At 33.3% G+C, this 21049-nt stretch overlaps 3 protein-coding genes across 4 annotated transcripts; 2 read left to right on the top strand and 1 right to left on the bottom strand.

The window, feature by feature from the left end:
- The first annotated feature begins 8128 nt into the window (after window positions 1–8128).
- On the top strand, window positions 8129–9715 carry LOC108771710 (proline-rich protein PRCC). Of its 2 annotated transcripts, XM_018537068.1 has the most exons (4): window positions 8129–8581; window positions 8668–8727; window positions 8796–9066; window positions 9160–9715. In XM_018537068.1, the coding sequence occupies exons 1-4, from the start codon at window positions 8210–8212 to the stop codon at window positions 9669–9671; spliced, it is 1215 nt and encodes a 404-aa protein (XP_018392570.1). In that variant the 5' UTR covers window positions 8129–8209; the 3' UTR covers window positions 9672–9715. The 2 variants fall into 2 exon arrangements, with proteins under 2 accessions (XP_018392570.1, XP_018392568.1); XM_018537066.1 differs by having other exon boundaries at window positions 8796–9715.
- A 283-nt stretch (window positions 9716–9998) lies between these two features.
- On the bottom strand, window positions 9999–11713 carry LOC108771630 (uncharacterized). The gene is made up of 2 exons (XM_018536971.1): window positions 11645–11713; window positions 9999–10751 (listed from the first exon to the last, which is right to left on the bottom strand). The coding sequence occupies exons 1-2, from the start codon at window positions 11657–11659 to the stop codon at window positions 9999–10001; spliced, it is 768 nt and encodes a 255-aa protein (XP_018392473.1). The 5' UTR covers window positions 11660–11713.
- A 163-nt stretch (window positions 11714–11876) lies between these two features.
- Window positions 11877–16008, top strand: Nup107 (nuclear pore complex protein Nup107). The gene is made up of 7 exons (XM_018537045.1): window positions 11877–12362; window positions 12970–13457; window positions 13645–13852; window positions 14030–14883; window positions 15016–15330; window positions 15411–15662; window positions 15744–16008. Exons 1-7 carry the CDS (start codon window positions 12080–12082, stop codon window positions 15843–15845), a joined length of 2502 nt encoding a protein of 833 aa, XP_018392547.1. The 5' UTR covers window positions 11877–12079; the 3' UTR covers window positions 15846–16008.
- The last annotated feature ends 5041 nt before the right edge of the window (window positions 16009–21049 follow it).

Consider the following 21049-nt stretch of genomic DNA (forward strand, 5'->3'; position numbering starts at 1 on the left):
ATAATTGAGCGATTTGAGACGCCGCCTTGGGAGAGGGTAAAGATAGGCGGGGACAGGAAAAGAGACAGATCCGGCCCGATAAAGTATAATTATTTTCCGATAGAGTGGAAATTATTCGGGGACGAGCCATCGAGCTATTGACGATATTCATACTTTTTATTAAATGACTCTCTGACCGTTTCTCCCTCTTTCATTATTCGCCCCGCGTCCTCAAATATCTTTCCGTTCCGACACTTACCTCGAGATGCGATATTACACACGGTACAAAGAACTTTAGATCGAAAATACCATTACGATAAGCGGATATAATTAGTTGATACTTGAAATTCGCATATTTTTATATTCGGAAGTTTTACATAAAATATACTATATTATTACACTATTTTATCGCAATGACTATTTATAACCTCCTGTTGTACGTAGCTATTTCCATAGCTTTTGTATGCATAACTAATTTTGTTAAGTATTCGACAATTGTGAAGTTTCTGAAGATTTTAGAAGAGATTTGTTCTTTGTAGCTAAACCAGTAGACACTTGTATTTAAAAGTAAAATAGATATACGTACATTCAAAATTTGGCAAAAGCGAGATAAAGGTATTAATGCAACCAGAGAACAAGTCTAATAACATCTAGTACAACATAATTTTTAATTGACGAGTGTTCAGAAATCGCTCGAAAAAATGCTTGTGGACTGAAAGAGAATAATCCTCAAAGTAACAACAAAATACGGCAAATACATTGGAGAGATTTTTCCTCAAAGCGGCGATAATGTCTCGCGAGAATGCGCCTCGCATCAGTTTTGTAGTATCTTACTTTACGAAGGTAGGAAGACCCCGCCCTGCTGATGACACGTTGATAATGATACTCCGCAGCTATTCACGAGCGAGTAACATTGTTAACTTTGCAATACGGGAGAGGGGTAATCGCGGAGGTGGGCGAGGTAGGACGACGCGGACAGAGAATGGTAGGAAGGGGGATAAAGCGACGCAGAGAAAGCGAGATCTCACCCATTGTAAGGCAGGGGATGATAATAGGTTGACATCTGCACTCAGCAGCTCCGGTTCCAGCAGCTCGTTGGAAACGCAATTAATATTCGTAATTATGCCACATCCCCACCTACCGCCTTTAGTCGCCTCTCTCCTCCCCCGTCGCTCTCTCCCGCCTCGACCGGGGCACGTTTCTTACTCCTTCGTTATCTCCCTCCTGTCGAAGAACGAGATTTAACGAGATAAGTTGTCATCGCGATATCTGCCTTTCTTTTCCTTTCTTTTTTGTTTTGTCAGTTGCTAAGGAAAATCCGGCAACGATTTCGTCTCAAACTTTCGCAACGACGCGATGCCCGACGGTGGTTGCTTCAGAATTTATCTTTATCCCCTGGCAATAATTTTGAATTAATTACGGACAAAAATAAACAGAAAATTTGTTAAAATAAAACGTAACAATGTATACGTATATATCTGATTTGTTAATCAACTAATATTTAAAAAAAAACTAATAATATTTTAGATATTAATTCTCCGGAGATGACATCAAAATTGGTAACAATTACTGACGCTGTAAGATCCATTTAATTTATGTTAATTAAAAGGCACTAATTAATTTCAAAGGACCGAAATAAAATAAAATATAAATATTAAGTACATTTTAATAAAAGTACTCCAAATTTAGATGTAACGTAAAAAATTGAATTAAATTGACATTTTTTACAAAAAAAAATTTATTATATTTCTTGAATGAACCTAACAGATTCGCCATCAATCCCAGAAAGATATAATTGAGGATTAACATCTATATTTTTATCTTTCTAAAATTAAAACCAATATAATGAATTGATTTTTTTATAATTGTCATTATCGATTTATTTATGATTAATTCACTACATATTATTATTATTATTTATTTTTCACTCTGTATAATATAATATAATAATTGAATCATTAATTTTTAACGGAAATAATTAAGTTCATATTATACCACGCATTCGAGATTGAGAATTGCGAAGAAAAAATTAGAATTCAACCAATCAGAACAAAACAGATCAAACTTAAAATTATCTGATCAAACTCTATAATCTCTAATTCGCAATCCTCAGTCTCCGATATGTGTAGTGTGAACTATATATGTATACGAGCGGCAAAGAACATGCAATTCAACATATATTGATATAGAAAACAACCGACATAAGACTTACAGGATATTCCAATTATGTGTTTGTGGAAATACTAATCGCCACTTATAATACTGGCTGATACATTTAGGATTTATGTGCGGTATTGAGGTGACCCTCTATGTGTCCTACTACCCTTCTAAAAACTGTCATGTTCAGTGCACCACCTGCCGCTTGATCTAATTGCAGACGCGGAAAATAATCATCTAAGGTCAATAGTCACAGATCATCCTTATTTTAAGATTATCTTGAATAATGTCTTAAGACACGCTAAAATTGCTTTGTAATTAGTTCTCAACAGGTCTTAAGATTATACTTAAGATGGTCTTAAATTAAGAATCAACTTATATCAAACACTCCAAATCTTGATCTCTATCTTGTGATTCAACGCACAATGTCACACAAAACATGACAAAAGCACATATTGTATGTAATTGCTATATATTTATATTTTTTCTTCTCTTCTCATATTTTGCCTATCTTTTGTATTACATTATATTTACTGTGTCACTCACAAAGCCTCTGTGTAATTGTCCAGTATTTAGCATCTCGATCACAATACACCGTACACGTAAGGAGTATTATTGATATTATTGTGCACGCGTCACTGTTAACAGCATAAACAGTCTTCGTGGAAAAGAAGTCTGAAAAAAAGGAAGAAACGTGCGACGTTAAAAAATGCAGATATGCGTTTCGTTTTCACGTTATTCAGTCTGTTGCTGCAAAATATATAATCTTAAGTGGCAAGTGGGTGAGAGGGGAGGAAAAGGGAGAAGGAACGATTCAATGGAGCGGAAATTACGCAACGGAATTTGCGACTTCTCGTCCACCGTAAGCCCCCGCTGTCCAAATAGAAAATGGATTAAGAGCATCGAGGTACAGTTTCGAAGCGGAGTCGTAGATATTATCGGTAATAGCGCAATTATGATAATGGCGGGTAATTCTGCACAAAATTCAGATAGGGAGAAAGAGAGAGATGGAGAAAGAGCGCGAGCGAGAGAGGAGTTAGCTGAGGCCGGGAGGGCGAGGGAGTGTTGCAGGCGCAGTGAGAGAAGGAGATAAACGGGCGAACTGAGACTGCTAATGAAGGAAACAGTTAGATTCAAACGGCCTCCAATAATTATCCTGCCAGCCATCCATATTATAGTCTCGACAATGCACGAAATTGTTCACACTTCCCTTAACAGTACATCTAACGCTCCGTAGTTCCTGAATGCCGGATGGAAAAGGGTGGCTGAGAAAAGGGGACTGGCGTTACTACTCGAATTCTTACGACATGATCGTACGGTATAGTCTGCGATGCGCCGCTCTGATGCAGTTTTTCAAACACTAATCGAATATTTAAAGGAACATAATAAACATGTACAAATTTTTACGACGCCAACTGAAACTGACATATTTAAAATAGAGAATATCACGTCTTTCTAATCGTCAATTAGATTAAGTTACATTGTGTTATTAGCGAGCATTAATTTATTATGTTGCATCTTATAGATTGTATTACTTTACATCGAACAATAATAAGTGATAATCTCTTCGAGTTTGCGTAAAGACTTTTTAATCGATCCAATAAAGCAGAGAATTTTACAGTGTCACAATTTTCTTAAGCCGCTTTCTACATTTAGAGAAGGTGATACTTGACTATTTACAAACATAATTCGATTAAGTTTCTCGCACAAGAAAAGAAACCTGAAGAGAACAGGAGCTCGATCGGCTAACTCATGCTGAAAAATTGAACCACACGAGATGGTATATGTCGCAATCGTATATATCACCCCTCGGTTTCACCATATACTATATTAAGCTTCAGCCGCGACTGCATAACTTAGAGAATATAGTCGCACCGATGAATGCACGTCGAACGATCGTGCGGACCTGCAAATTCATGCCATTTAGGATTGAACCTCGAAGCCAGAGGCCCGGTCTCGCGGCGTTGATGTGTTGATATTAGTAGAGCTAATTTGATAGTTTAATCAATTTCCGTAAGCCGACGGGAGTTTAATAGTGATGTCATCATTTTCAACGGGGCACAATGAGGTTAATCTCGCTCGACGAGCTAATATTCGGAGAGTTAATAGAGTTTCAAATGCAGGCAGGGCCGTTATTTGCCCGCATCCGTTCGCGAGCATACACGTACGTCGAGGTATCGAGGCAACGGGAAGGGAAAAAAGGATAAATCTCCGCAGCCCCCGCGCGCTGCAGGAAGATACCACCGTCTCAGTAACGGTAAATCGCGATCTGCGATGATTCGTCACGTTAAATAATCGCCATTGTAAGGGTAGACCTGGTAAAAAAGTGAAAACCCAAAGTTCGATCGACGTGCCTCGTCAGGCAATACATCGCATAATACAATCCTATTGCAATTTCTGCAAACACAAAACGATTGCAAACGTTTTGTTCTAAAATATACGTGAACAATTAATATTTGTATACATATAATAAAAAATCAATGTAACAGGATCCAAATGGAAAAAAAAACATCTCTCTTTTTTACAAAAATAGATCCTTTTCAATTTAAAGAATTTAATAAATTTGACGTTAGGGAAAATTTAGTAAAAATAGAAAAAACAAGAAAATGTATAAATTTAGACAAAAATCCGCGTGGCAATGCGTGAGCGAAAGCGGCTACAGAATCGACGGGGATTACACACGGGGGTGGAATTAAAGATTCGCGAGTGTGTTTCGCAGTTTTCGTTCGAGCGGCCCTGGTTGCGAATCCCCAAGCGGGCATATTAGGTGGAGGTACGCAGTTAGGCAATAACCGCTGTCAATAGAACCCGACCTCCCCTCCTCCTCCTTCTCCACCTCATCATCATCCTCCACCTCCTGTCTCTCCTCCTTCTCCTCCTCCTGCTCTCCTGAAGTGGCCCCCACTCGAAAATGCTACTCGCTAAATTAGGTAGGTTATATGGGTTTCGTTTCATTTGCGAGCAAACTTTAATAAACGCTAAAATTGCGTAAAAGAGCAAGGTTTTCAGACGGATGGATCAGGGTCGAGCTGATCTCTCGTCGGAGACGGTACCTACAAATACGGCGAACTGTGGCTAAAAAATCACATTATTACATTCTATTAAACGGTAAATATGAGTATAGCAACAAAACTTTAGAAAATTGTGAGACAATAATGCACTAGAAAGTAAAAAACGTGTGTCACATGAACAACAGTAAATTACCGACGTTATGCTTAACTGATATAATTAAAAATTATATAGATAAAAAATAAGATAAATTATACGCAGATATGTCTTATGTAAAATAAAAATTTATCTATATAAGATAAGAAATAAAGTTATACGTCGTTTAATAACATTAAACATAAATGTCTAATTTATAAAAAAAAGCAGATGTTTTAAAATCTTGAAGAGCGCATTTATTTTAAATTCACAACATATTAACATAATTTGAGAAAGTAGTACCTTTTCTGTTTAAGTTAAAAATGAGATGGAAATAATGTATGTTCTAATAATCTGAGATAAAGATAAAATGAAGCTACTTCTTCATCTAGATGGTTATATAAATAATTGTAAATACTGAGATGTGACACTGATACGAAGCAGGGTAATTTATCACATAGCAATATAATATTTATATAAACATAATTGATCAATTATAAATTAAAAAAAGATTATTTAAATTAACAAAATTTTCATAACTTATTTTTTATTACATATATTTATATATTTTTCAATTTATTATTTTATGCTTCATTTATTACTTCTTTATATAAAAAATGACAGTATATTTAATTTTACATATTTGTATATTATAATCTATATATTTTTCAAAAATTTTGTATAGATATAATATCTTTTAAACGCGGCATTTCTTGAAGGAAATATAATTATATTAATTTAATTAATTTCTTTTTGTATTTAAATAGAAAATGAGCTTTAATTTTCACATTACCATGAGTGAGTTTTGTCTTCATCGCTTTATTTTTTATAAAACAGTTTATATCTAATTATTTTGAGTTTTTATCAATTATTTATAGAACTATTTCTTACCTTTTAAAAACTGTACTATACATATATAATACTTATAAGTATGCACATATGTGTCGTACTTGCTCAAACACACATAACAATTACACAGATTATAAAGATTTATCAGAAATATTATGCAACATTTGTTGTAAATATTATGAAAACGTTTTATAAATATTGTAATCCCGGTAAAAAAAATTAAACGTCGCAGAAATTGGCGCGGTAGCTTATCAATTTATCTTTTCCATAAGAGCGAAAGAATTATTGGCTAGATAAGTTTGAAGGCCTATTGCACACAAAACGCGTTTATCTAACGATTATTATATTATCGAAAGTTGAAAAAACAAAGAAGATTACAAATGCTTTAGTTGTTTAGTTCACGCCACTGTAAATGCTAATAGTGCTGTCATCTAGTTTCCAAACTTGTAAAATACACATCACCTCTCGAAATTATGAACTTATTTGTAGATATCTGCTCTACCTACCTATGCCTCATTTAACTATCCAGTCATCGATTACTCAGAGTACTGCATTATTGACCATACCATAGAAAAATATGGAAAAAATATATATATATATCCAGACTTCGATGAGCAAGAGACTGTCCGGGACCCTATCGATAGTTATAAAAATTTACCGGTTTTTAATGCGTCGTCTATAATATAAAGAGTAAGCTTTTTTCTCACATAATTCAATCTGTAATTGATCAATTTCTTATTCTTACTATTGAACGTTGAAATCGTTAAAATCTTTATTAATTTGATAAATTGTAATTATTTCAGCGATTTATTTCCATCAGAAGCGCCATAAAAAAGTAGATACTGTGTAGTTTATATCCACTTCTTCAGAGGGCAGTAATCACGGAGTATTAGAAAGGAGTATCAACTCCTTAGCTTTTTCGTTCTAAAGCCTTGTGTCTGCTTGTGTCCACGATGCTAGAAATCGGTCCGAGATCTCGGATGAAGAAAGAATTAACAAATCACATTTGAACAATTTGGTCACATGACCAATGTAATTGGTCAATTTTTCCTTGCATATTAAGTGAAAACGAGTCGCAATACTCCTGTATATTATGGGCCTTCTACAATAAGCCATAAGTCATAAATCGGAAGTAAGAAACTAAAAATTGACGACTGTGATTAGTCCATTTCTAGCTCATGATTTATGATTTGTGACTTACGGCTTATTGTAGAGGCCCATTACACACATGTGGACATGAGGTCTGTTCGCGTTGCTTGCACTTTTTGCACTTACCATCTTCGCTTTCTTTCTTTTTAAAGCCGAATATACATCTATCTCACTTTAAGTGCAAAATTATTTGGGGATTTCATGCAACGCGAACAGACCTATTGTTCTACCTCCACAACCGGAAGAAACGGGGTTCTCAGCGATGAAAGCGCCATGAATTCTTGCCGCTGCGGAGCTTACAGTAAACTGCAGAAGTTGATACTCCTTCCTAATACTCCGTAGCAGTAATGCGCGGCATTTTTTTTTGCGATTTACGAGAAATAAGCTTATGTGACTTATGTCCTCTTTTAGAATTTTCTCTGGTTGGCTGGTTGTTGCTTCCGCTGCTTGAGGCTTGACTGGTTTGACGCTTGCTTCTAAATGTACATACATACATACCTTAAAGCTCTATGATCGGGTATTCATAGTCAGTTCTTATTTGAAGACTGTCTTAAGTATGTCTTAAGATGCTAAAGCGGCCCTCTGATTGGTTCATAACTCTTCAAGACTGAACTTAAGACGGTCTTGAATATAAGAACTGACTTATGAATACCGGCCTATGTGTCTTCGATCGGTCCAAATTCTTGGATCCAGGAATATGTAGCCAATCAACATGCAATTTTTACGGAAAAACGGCAACTTGATTGGCTACACAATTCTCGGTTCGAGAATTCTAGCATCATAGACATAAGACTTAAAGGAGCGATGTAAACTAGGCCTTTTATTTCTTCTACAGTCTGATAAAATCTATCAATGCGACAGAGTATTGTCAACAAATGGTTATGTTACGCTCGGGTGTACACAAGCGAGTGTGAAATATTCCTGATCGACAATGAGCCTTGTAGCTTACGATAGTAGTGATGAGAACTCAGAAAATGAAGAGAGCGAGGTCGGAGAGTCAAATATCGTGAATGATACGGATAACGATACGACCGAAGCAGTAACCGTACAAATAAGCACGAAATTATCCTTACCTGCTCCGAAAGTAGTTTCACATAGTACAAATGATGAGGAAGAGAACGATGATGCGGATCATAACTTACAACAACTTCTTAATACCTTGCCAAAACCCAGAGATTCCACTTCTATAGGAAAAGTTGAGGAAGTCGATGACGATATTTTATTGAAAAAAGAAACGGAAAATCAAGTCCTGAAACCAGCAAAGAAGCAGATAGTAAAAATATCAGTGCCTTCCTTATTGGAGGTATGTATGTATGTGTGTGTGTGTATATATATATATTTAAGTAATTAATTTTATCAAACATTTGTATTATTTCCATACTGTATCAGTTTAAGGATCTTGAAGAGGAGAATGAGGACAAGCCAGCCAAAGTCATACAACTATCACAAGTAAGTTTAGAAAATATTCTCAAAGTAAACACCTATAGATACAATTCATGAATTATTGATCATTATAGAAGGGCTGTGGACTGTTCTCCCTCTTGACAGCGCCAAAAGGAAAGCCAGCAAGCAATAAGACTTTAATACCTCAGGTTGTTAAAAATACAGTAGTAAAAGCCAATATACAGCAGCCAAACACAAAGAAATCCAGTTCTAATCAAAACAATTTTAAAGTAAAAAAGCCAACCTCAGATAAATCACATAATGAATCGAGCTCGGATGAAGAAGATGCAACAATAGATTTCTTTGGGCTGGCCACAAGTGAAGATCTGCCAGACAATTCCACAGGTGATAATCCAACAGAATTACTAGATTCAACATTGTCTTCGGATGATCTTTTACATAAATCAAATACTAAAGTTTCACTCACAAAACATACAGAAGATCATACAATACACAGCTCTTCTTCTATCAATTCTGATGCTTCAGTGAATGGCCACTCGAGTAAAACATTAACAAGTAATGTTATAAATTTACCAAAAGAAGAGATTTTATTGAAAAATAAAGCAGAGGTTGGTCCAAAGTTACCTATCCCTGAACAAGAATACAACGTCGACTTAGAAGGTAATGTTGCTTTTGATGAAAAAGCAATTGAGTATCTTTGTGGAAAACGGGGTATAAAACGCAAGGAAATTGATGAAGCAGATATAATCGAAATAAACGGGGAAGACATAAAACCAGATGAACGAGAATGGTTGGTAAAGGCATTAACGGAAGAATCTGTACACAGACCGGTATCTATGCAGAGTGGTGGGATAAATTCTCAATCCAAGAAGAAACATCAGATAACTTATCTAGCACATCAAGCTAAAGCCATGGAATTGGAACTCAAAAATCAGTGGTCTCAGAATAGGATGGCACGAAAACAAACAAAATCGAAATACGGTTTCTAAATGCAGATTTATACAAGTTTTTTTTTTAATATTATACACATATAAACGATCTTTTATTTATAAGCTAAATTATAATGGCATATGTACAAAAAGTATTACGAATACTAGAATATATCAAAGTTTATTATTCAGTTGTATTTTTGAAATGTCATTAAAACTCAAATTTACTCTAACAATGTATCTTTTCCAAAAATATCTGTTCTAGATTTTTCTATTCTTTCGAGCTATCTGCCTTTTTATTTTTAAGATAGATATCTGACATTTGTTCAAAGAGTATATAAATACTGAAATATATTAATAGTCAAGTTTGAAATGCAAATCTCGAGTTTACTGAGTCTTTTCTAAAAATATCTGTTCTAACTCTTCATACTCTTTCCTTTTACTTTCTAACAGTAATTTAGCTTGCAGCAAGTTTGGTGGTAAATTCTCGTATTTAGCAAGCGATTGATTGAGATCTGCTAATCTGCTTGTCTTTTCCAGGTACAATTTAAACTTGTTCAATATTTTTTCCGAATAAAATTCGTCAACTTGCATCTTGCTTAAATCTGTTTCCAATTTCTCTACAGCTTGCTGATACTCCTTTAATTTTGTAGACAGAAAAACCTTATTACAATACATATCATTCTTATCCTCCTCTGTAACGTCAATAGAGTTCTTGAGAGAATCGACCGCATCTTGAAGATGATCAAGCTTTGTTTGTAACTTTGTACAATTTCTAAATAATTTATCGTACTGTATGGACATCTGCTTCTGTTCTCGCTCCCATTTTTTTTCCTCTATAATCTTTCGTTCTTTAACTACCTGCAATGTCATTTCATCAAATTCGAACAGCTTTTCAGCTTTTAGAATCGAAGATACTGTCTCTAAATCTTCTTTTATGTCGTTAGGTAATGTCTTGACATCAAGATTTAATTTAGCTGATAAAGTTGCCATCTCCTTTGTATATGCAGCATTTTCTTCTGTTGTTTCCAATATGGCTCTTTGTAAGTCTCGAAGCAAAGAGACTTCATCGGCTGACATATTTTTTTTGTTGCATTTTGCAACACCAGTTGTAATAACTGAGTTATTGTGTGATGCTACCTGTTTTTAATTAATTACTAATTAATGTTTCTTACAAGTTTTAGCCTTAATTATTAATAATAAAGTGGTATAATTAATAACTATTCACATAATAAAACTAAAATTGCTAGGATTGTGTTATATATTTTAAAAATTATACAAAAAAGTCTATACAAAAAATATATACTTAAACATGTTAAGTTTATACAACTCTTTTATGTAAACAATACCTATGTTCCAAAATTCACTGCCAGTGCTAAAAATCTATAGTTTATATTACATATATGTTTTCAGCATTGGCAGTAAAATATAGTCAATATATAAATAATGTAAAATATATGAAACAAATTAAAAACTTGAAGGGCAAAGAGCCAGTTATACAACAAAGCAATTTTATTTTAAAAAATAAAATACAAACATTTCGACACCGAACGGGTCATTCTCAGTGAATACATTATAATAGCGAAATTATTGAAATCTGTAAAATATATAATTATTCAGTATTTTTCATATCTTATAATGTTGCAAGTCATTACATTAAAATAGTCAAAACTAGTCATCAAAAACTATCGGTAGCAAGACAGCAATAATCTTATCAAATAAAAACACAGAAAGGTGGTAATCCGTGGTAACATACAGTATTCTCTTAAATTTTGAGCAAGAACCCATAAACTGCTTACAGTTTACACAGATACACAATAGACAGTTTATATTGTATACACATAAAAAATAAACTATTATTATATTTTACGCGTAAACGTTATGATTATATTAATCTCATGATCGATTTGCAATAATTATTAATAGTAAAATTACATTCTTAATAATTATTGATAATTAAGCTAATGATATTATATTATTTTATGTATGTACACATAAGTAAAATTCTGATACCTTTGAAAAGATTTACTCACCTCGCTAATGTCCATTTCATCGATTGTTTTGAGCAGTTTTGATCGTTTTGATTTAACCGTTATTGTTGCGTTCAATGAAAAAAAGCGAAAGATGTCACCACTGTTCGAACGTCACTAGAGACACTAAAGATGCACCGCGGTTGCGTCAGGCCGCCGACCGATGGCGCTACCATCGAGGGCTGCAAGCCGAGTTCTGCCGCACGTTGCCGGCGATTATTGCCGGGAATGCCGGGTTTGATTGAGTTCTTGCGATGCGAATCACTACGAATTCAATTTTAAAACGTGATCTGGCCGTATCGTCCTCCTTTTTCGTTGTTTGAAGGCGGGAGCCCGGGAGCCATTAATTAAAAAAAGGAAGAAGAACAGGGCTGCAAACGGATTGGAAATCGCATCACTGGGTGAAAGTGGCCTTAACCGCCCTAACTAAGCTCCACAATGTGGAGCTCAACGTTCGACACCTCGCTAACCCTCGCGCCTCATGAAATTCGCGATATAATGATGCGCTCGGAGAGGAACGACATTACTATCAAGGAGATGATGGAGGACAGCACGGTGACCGGGGCGATTCTGAAGGCAAACGAGCCGTGGCGGGAGGCTAAAGCCAAACTCTACTATGACTTCCTTCAGAGCGTGCAAGCGCACTTCTCGGAGGCACAGGTCTTTGATGCCATCGCGGATTTCATACAGAACTGTACTGACACGCTGGACATAATGAGAGGTACTGCAAATATTGGAAAAAGTACAGTAAATAATTTATACCGTTTTCCAGCCTCGCAAGTAGATACAATCTTTTACAATCAAAATAGAGCTTTGTAGCTCTGATTGTAAGAATAAATCAAATATAAGTAAAATATCTATATGAGCCTTTGAGTTGTCAGTACATAAATAATATATTTATAAGACAGTAAGATATAATTTGCAAACAATTAGAATATACTTATCAAATGAAATTAACTGTAAGCGTTTTGAATTATGTTCGGTACAGAAGCAAAGTATATACTAACTGAGTTAGCATATTTTTTATACTGTTATCTGATTAACAAATAAAAAACATAGGATTTTTAAATTTAAAAACAATAGGAAGAAAAAGTTAGTCAGAATTTTATGTACAAAGCCTAATACACAAATTTAAAAAAAAAACGATTTAGTAAAAACAAAAAATAATTAAGTTTTTGACATTGTTTTTAATTTAATTGCATACACACTAAATTCCACGCTTGACTCTCAGTAATCTATTTTCCACATTGTTTTTATTTAATCATTTTGTAGTGAATATAAAGTATATTAAATTTTAAGCAAAATATTTATTAAATCTATTCCAACAGGTATGCAATCAAAAGTTGAAAATACAGAAATAGCAGAAGAAGAAATTTCTTTGGAAAGTGAGAGGAACACGTGGAGACTGATATATTGCCTCTATCAGAACCGTATAAGTAGTAGCGCTAGCTTGTCTACACAAATGGAATATGATGAACCAATAAGCAATAATTATATATCTGAAAAAGATGTTATAGAAAATTTGTTTAAGTCTGAAAGTTATATCAGAGAATATCAATTGATTATTGATTGGCTAGAAAAAAATGCTTTGGATCAAGCGGATAAATATCCATCCGTAGAGCTCTTTACCGATAAAACAGTAGCCTGGGAAAACACAGTTCATCAGTTGCACAATAAAAATTTGGGAATTGCATTCAGCTCATCCAGACCAATGGTATCGTCTTTAGATCCTGATGCACCGATACGAGAGGGTAGGCCATTACATGATTTGGATAGAGAAGATGATGCTAGACTTGAAAAAAGAATGTTTATAGAGGTATATATAGAGACTATAGATTTGTTCTCAACTATAAAATATTTGCGATTCATTCCAATTATTATAATTAAATGTTATCTTTAAACACATTTTAACATCTTTGCTTATTTTTTTAGCAATTGATTTAATACAAAAATAATTAAAAAAATGAAAAATATAATTACATTTAAAAAGATGTGTATTACAGGTACGTTGTGGACGTCTTCAGAAAGCCCAAGCATTGGCCATGCATTGTGGTCAACCTTGGAGAGCCGCATGTTTATTAGGATGGATTCCTAATCATGATCCAAACTACAGCAATCCATTGACCGACACTAAATTACCAATCGAAGGGAATCCTAATAGAAGTCTTTGGAAGATGTGTGCTTGGGAATTGTCGCAAGATAAACGCATAGGTATAATGATTTATTTGATATTATCAAAATATTGTATTACTGAAAAAAGATTGTAAACTATTAGAGTATTTTGTTAGGATAATTTTTGAATACTTTTAAATGCTGAATTTTTTCCTCCATAATTAAATTCAACTGTTTATTTGTAAATAAATATGTATACACATATTTTCCGTACAGGTATATTTTATCGTGCCATATATGCAAGCCTGTGTGGCAATGTCCAGCTACTACTTCAAATAGCATCCTCTTGGCAAGATGCATTGTGGGCTTATGTGAAGAGCCTTTTAGATATCAAAGTCGAATCAGCATTGAGATTAATGATGATAAAAATTTATACAGTTATACCAGAAGAATATTGGAAAAATGAAATCTCATTGGAAGACGCATTCAAAGAGCTGCACGCATCGAAAAATCCAATAATACGTGCTCAGTCTAACAAACCCGATCATTTAATTCAAAAATATATAATACTAGATCAAATACCGAAATTAATGAAAGAGATTGAAAGTATGATAGATGTAGGCGTCTGTGACTCGCAGTTCATTAGATTCCTTGCTCATCTGATATTATTCTTCAGACAAATTGGGAAAAGTACAAAGGATAAGGTAGAAGACAAAGTATTGATGGCGTATGTTCGTGTCCTTATTGAAATGGGCGATCCGACTTTAATCGCGTTCTACACAGCTACATTACCACAAGAGGATCAAATAACCAACTATGCCTCTTATTTAGAGAGTGTTAAAGAGCATGAACAGCGCCAGAAATGTTTGCGTGCGGCGGAAGACGCGAACTTGAATGTAGAAGCAATTACGAAATTGGTGGTGGAAAACATACGTAGGAAAGACGTAGAATCCGACCCAACGGACTTGAAAGGAACTATTACTGAGGCGGACATGGAAAAGATCAATGCTCTGGATTGGTTGATTTTCTATCAAAGTCAGAGAGAAGAAGCTTTACGGCAAACAAATGCGCTCATTAGATACTTTTTGACTAACGAAAAGATTGATGCGGCACGGAAAGCATTTAATAAGGTAAAAACTAAAATTAATTATCATAATTATATGAATTTTTTTTACAAATTTTATCATAATTTATAATTCTATAATAAACATTAATTTTATTATTATATAGTTAAATAATAATTATTTTTGTATATTGCATAGATTCCATCAGATTCAATTGAATCGGTTATGAGCGAGTATCCAACTATGGACTGCACGCTCAATCTTACAATAACTAATAACTTGTCGAAGAAAGCTGCCGCGGCAATAAGGGAATACCTTTGTTATAAAACATATCTTGACGCCCAGGAAGGTTTTGGCGAATGGTTCTCTCATTATCATCACGGTAAACCCACACCACCAGAAAAATTACCCACATACGCTACATTCACTGAAAAGGTTGCGTACGATCACAGAAAGACACAGTACAATTTAGAACTCGAAAGATGGAAATCTACTATGCAGCATCATACAAAGGTACGCAAAAAATGTAAACACATAATGCACAATCAAATGTAAATATAAATTGAATGTGTGTTTGTTTCTTTTGGTTTCAGGCTGTGAAACAGTTATTATTTAATGTTTTATTGTTTCCCGACGGGGGTTGGCTCGTCGATTCGAAGAGTAGCAATGATGAAACGTGCACGCCCGAAGATGAACTTAGGGAACACCAATTGAAAAAGTTGCGTGAGCTTTGTATTCCTAAAGTCACACTTTTGCTACATTCTGTTATGTCGGAAATGAATGAACATGACGGCTGCATTCAGTTGGCTGACGTACTTGCTTCCGAACAACATCAGCTGTACAAAGTATGTATAAATAGTAAAATAACTATTTAAATGTTAATTTTATAGAAACATGTATATTAATATGACACTGTTCTTGTATAGGTATTTTCAAAGGGAAAGTTACGCGAGGTGTTCAAAAAGATTTGTGAATCTTCTCTTGTCTTAATGGACCAAAAGAAAGATCCTTGGGGATATCCGAAGTGAAGTTTAAATATATAATATTGTATAAACCTATTTGTACAGCAGCACACGTTATTTATATTGATCATACACTCGTTGGCCCTTTTGACCGTCGCATTAAATGTACAAACAATCTTTATGATTCTTTTTCTTCTTTTTTCTTTTTTTATAAAACCAGTTTATTGTCAACCACAAGAAGTGAATATAAAATTTGATACAATGTTCAATAATTCGTAATCATAATATATCATATACCTCGTGATTACTTAGATATGCTCTTTTTACCCAAATATTAATAAATGTAGCGCTATCAAAGCCATTAAGATTAATGCGTGAAACGTGCAATGAAACTCATAGTTCATAAAAGAATAGAACATCCTGAGATATATTTCGCGACACTTAGAACTTGGTTTTACAATTAAAACACTTCTAATCGCGTATCTTCATCAGATCGCATAACATAAATTCGCGCACGACAACGACAAATATGTATGTTCCTTTTGGAATACAAGAATAAGAACACCTGAAATGAAACAACGATGCATTCCATTGAAATACGAACGAATGCCATTACATTTAAAGAATAAGTAGTGATATGGTTCATTGCATATTCTATTCTATTGTCAAAGGGACTGATATTTTTCTGTCGAGAAATAGAGAGCAGTCTTCTTTTCATCAAAATTTCCTTTCTTTCGTACGTATGGCTTTGATTTTGAAGATCGGATGTCTTCTAAGTAACGCTACAGATTAACTGAAAAAGAGACATTTATATACGGTACATTACATATAGACTATATAAAGAAAATTAACATTTTCGACAAAGTCTCCTATCTAGTAAACAATCGAGATTTTAACGACGCTCGCGCGCTTTGCGACCGACATTGACCGACTTTTTTTTTCTTTTATCTTACGCGAGATATGTCAAATTACGATTTAAATAGTAAGGATTGACTTCTCGTTACGTGTTTTATGAGACTATGAAACCATGAGCATTAATACATCTTAATAATCTCTAGGCAAACTTTGGAATGAATGAAGAGCTATAGAGATATCATTTAGAAACTTTCTGCTCTAATGCGTATATGAAAAAATTATCATGAATATTTATTTTAAATATATCAAATGGAGATTCGACACGAAAAATATTTAGATCTTAACCGCGCCGAAAGACAACAAAATCTCAGAAGACTTCAAAACGCTACAAAGAACGTCTAAAGCACGTTTGAACATCTAAAGAGATTTCTTTTGGACGCTTTTAGACATTTTTAAACCACCGTGTTATTCACGTGATTCATTTTAAATTAATTCAATGCTTGATGATACACTTGATAGATTTGAGTGCGAAAGATCATTATTTTATCTTTCAGCACGGCGTTATGTAATGCAACAACCTCACAGTGAAAAGAGTGCTAGAATTCTTCGGCATTCTTGCAAATATTTTTACTGGATTTAAACTCGTATAGTTTGTGCATTTACTTGAAACAGGAGATAAACGATTAACGTCTTACAAAGTTAGATAAAGTGTCCGCGATAAGTAGACGATTAGTGAAGTTAGTTGTTAGTTTAAACTAGCCTAACACGTAAATGCTGAAGAAAAACGAAAGGGTTGACAATTTCAACGTTCCTTGGATACAATTCGACACGCGCGCTAGTTCTGCAAGACGATTTTCATTTGCCAAGTAATACTCTCGCTCGCTATGTAAGACATCCTAGCTTTGCAGTACGGAACGGACGCACTTTTCGTATACGGATATTGTAACGGCGTATCTAAAAAATGCTTAAAGATAAGTATCTTGCTTATGAGATTTTTCCAACGAGATTACCAATTTTTGTAAAAATTTTCTTCTTTAGGGATCAGATACGTCAACATCAATTAACATTTTTTTACCAAAATCTTCCTTTACTTTTTTTAAAATTTTTTATATAATATTTAATATTTCAGAATCTTTTTTAGAATTCATACATTTTTCATATATATAATTTTTTATACTATTTCTTTATTTCAGAATTTTTTGAAATTTCTGTATGGCTTAATAACTTTTTAGAAAAGAACCTTGCACTAATCTCATATAAAAAACATGGTTTCGGTCAAATTAGCTAAAATTATAATTTTGTAAATTAAGAAATACTAACGAAAAAATTTCTTTAAAAAATTACAAAAAATAAATAATTAATAAGAATTTTTTTTAAAGCATTTTTATTTATGATATTAGTAGTATAAAACATCAATATTTAAAGAAAATATCAAGAAACAAAAAACAGAAAATATAACATAGCTTAATTTAACAACATAAAATTTACATATAATACTTTTAACTTCGTAAAAAAATAATAAATTTAAATAAAAGTTGACCATGTATAATTTTCTCCTGTAAAAAAGAATATCCAATCTCATAAGTTAATAAGATTTGTTTTTAAATTTTAAAGTTGTGTGGGACTGAAAAAATCTCATTCATCGAAGATCAGGAAAACATAATTTGATGAAGCTTTATAAATCTTTTTTTATTTTCCTGTTTCGTCATTAAGTTAATTAACTCATATTTTTTAAATAGATTTTTCTATATATAATATATAGAAGAAATATATGTGTAATATAGAAGTGTATAATGTAGAAGGAAGAAATGTAATTAACGTTGATGTTGTAGCAACTGTCCTAAAATTGCGATTTCACATACCACAAAAAATTTTGTTTGGGACGCAATACTTGCACAGGTGTAAAGCGTGGTATGATTCGACTGCATCGTTCCGTACATATTAACATATATAACAACGCTTCGTCCTTTGCTTAATATAAACTTTAAAATAATTTTTATCTCAAACTCTTATAGCTATTTATTCCTCTTACCGAGAAGTTACAAGACCGTTCGTACTTAAGCGATTGTTTTTACACTATATTGTCTGAAATATTAGTCTGCGCGTATACAAAGCTAGTTGTACAGTTTTGAAACGTATACAATAATCACGGGAAAACAAGAAATAAAAAGAAAAAAGCTTTTGCAATATTGTGTTATTTTTACGTACGTCAAATGCTAAAGTAATGATGTAAAATGAATATGACAATGAAAGTGCAAAGTGATAAGCGTCGATACCAATTTGCAATTAGAGAGAGAGAGTTCATATTTATCGCAGAACTTCTCTTTTAAAATTTGCGATAAAAATGTATGTATTATATTATTATTATATAATACGTAAAGATACGGTTTTGCAAAAACTTTATGATAAAATTGCTAATCGAAGTATATCAATGCCTTTAATAAGTTAATAATATTATAAAATAATTACACAGTATATTTTCATTTCCAGAGTAAAATTTCAACATTGTTCATAAAGTTTCCATGCGTAAATACAAACTTCGAAAAACGTATAAAATCTAAAAAGGCATTACAATTAAAAAGCAACAAAAGATGCGCTAAGACATTATTTCAAAACTCTTTTGTAAAATCTATCGTTAGTGATTATATAGCTAGTTCTTGTTGAAACCCGCTGCTTATGGAAAATTGTCTAAATTGCGTTCGAAATGGTAACGTGATAAGAGTTTCATTTCTATCTCATCGCACCTCTGTTATTTCACATGTCTTACATAGTAACTGTGCATGGATGGAAGCTTATAAGTAGACCGTTTTAGTAATATTAATTGAAAGATAGATCTAGAGTTGTAAATATTACGCACTAAGTACCACTAACAATTCGAAATCACGTTTGAAACTGTACAACATTAACGGTAATCGTTCGCATACTATACCGGATGACTAATATTTTGAATTTAGTCTCCGGAGGCGCTTCCACAAACACGTTTCATTTATCCTCTTTATACGTATTAATGTATACAGTAATATAGCCAAAAAGTTCTCTTAGGATCTAAGCTATTATTTGTTTCTTATGAACTAACAACTTGGGACATCATCGGGCTGCTGCTGGAAGAATGTGATTGAAAATGAAGTACGCATCAACCACATAATTAAAGAAGTAATATAAGGTAAATAAACGCGAGCAAAACTAAAGCACGGCTTTTTGAAATATGTAGAAATTATTAATTATAACAAGATGTATATCGATATTTTTTTTATCGTTACAAGCAATTCTGCAAAATTAAATAATTTAGATAACGATTTAGAAAAAACTGCGTTGTCAAATGTCAGAGAAGATAATCAATTATTATAGTTCTATACGATTTGAACTAATCAAAAGATAAATTTACTGTACATTTTTTATTTAATTTAGAAATTTAATTGAAATATTATCATGAAATTTTATTTGTACTCACACTACGAACGATGTATTTATCTATATGTTATTGTCTATATATGTTAGCTGTACATGTACATGATGCGAATGGAACACTTTACCTATATGTGACTTATGACTTATGTTTTATTGCAGAATAATACACGACTTATAATTTGTCTCATACATTTATATGGGCGAATGATTGATTCATACACATGCAATTCATTATTGTAAATTGGCGAGTTTCGACTATAATTGATCTAAGGAAAGAAAAACAGCTTTTTCCGGGAGCAGCCCGCTTCTATCGATTAGATCCTGCAAGTTGATAATTTATTATTGTCATTCACAGATGTAGGAGTTTTATCCACTTACAAACTAGAATCTGTTACTTTCAAATGGTTTCCTTAGAAAAAGAAGAAATGAACAGATGAAAAATATAGCGACATAGTCTACGTCTCGAGCAAAGATCTCGTTATTGATCGGGATTGCTCTCAAGTATTGTCATATCGAAAATTCAGCGACACAAACATCGATTAAACGATTCTTATTTATTTACTTGTATGATAATTAGTACGAGTCCCTATTTACTTTCTCCTTTTTTTAACGCTTCACCCCTTGTAAAGTTAGATGTAGATGTAATGTAAGTTTCAAAGAATTCTGTTCGGTATATGTATGATATACTTGTGTATGTGTATATACGTATGTAATGAAATACAGACTGGTCTTCGTATGATAAGCGGTTGAATCGCAAAGAATTTGTTGCTGCGAATTTCATGGACACCCCGGCACTTAGGAGCTGGACACACATTTAAAACTTGACATTACGAGAGAGACATTATACTAAATTCACTACCCTAAGTGATTATGTATTCTGTTGATTTCTCTTGGTTGCACGTCTTACATATCCCTTGTACGTTTTGTGATGTAAGTTATATCTGTGAGATAACTGTCGCAAGCAGTCTTTTGAAACTTGTTTTATAATTTTATATGTTTCCTTTTTC

The sequence above is a fragment of the Cyphomyrmex costatus genome, unplaced genomic scaffold (assembly GCF_001594065.2).
Source record: "Cyphomyrmex costatus isolate MS0001 unplaced genomic scaffold, Ccosl1.0 scaffold164, whole genome shotgun sequence".
Lineage (NCBI taxonomy): Eukaryota > Metazoa > Arthropoda > Insecta > Hymenoptera > Formicidae > Cyphomyrmex > Cyphomyrmex costatus.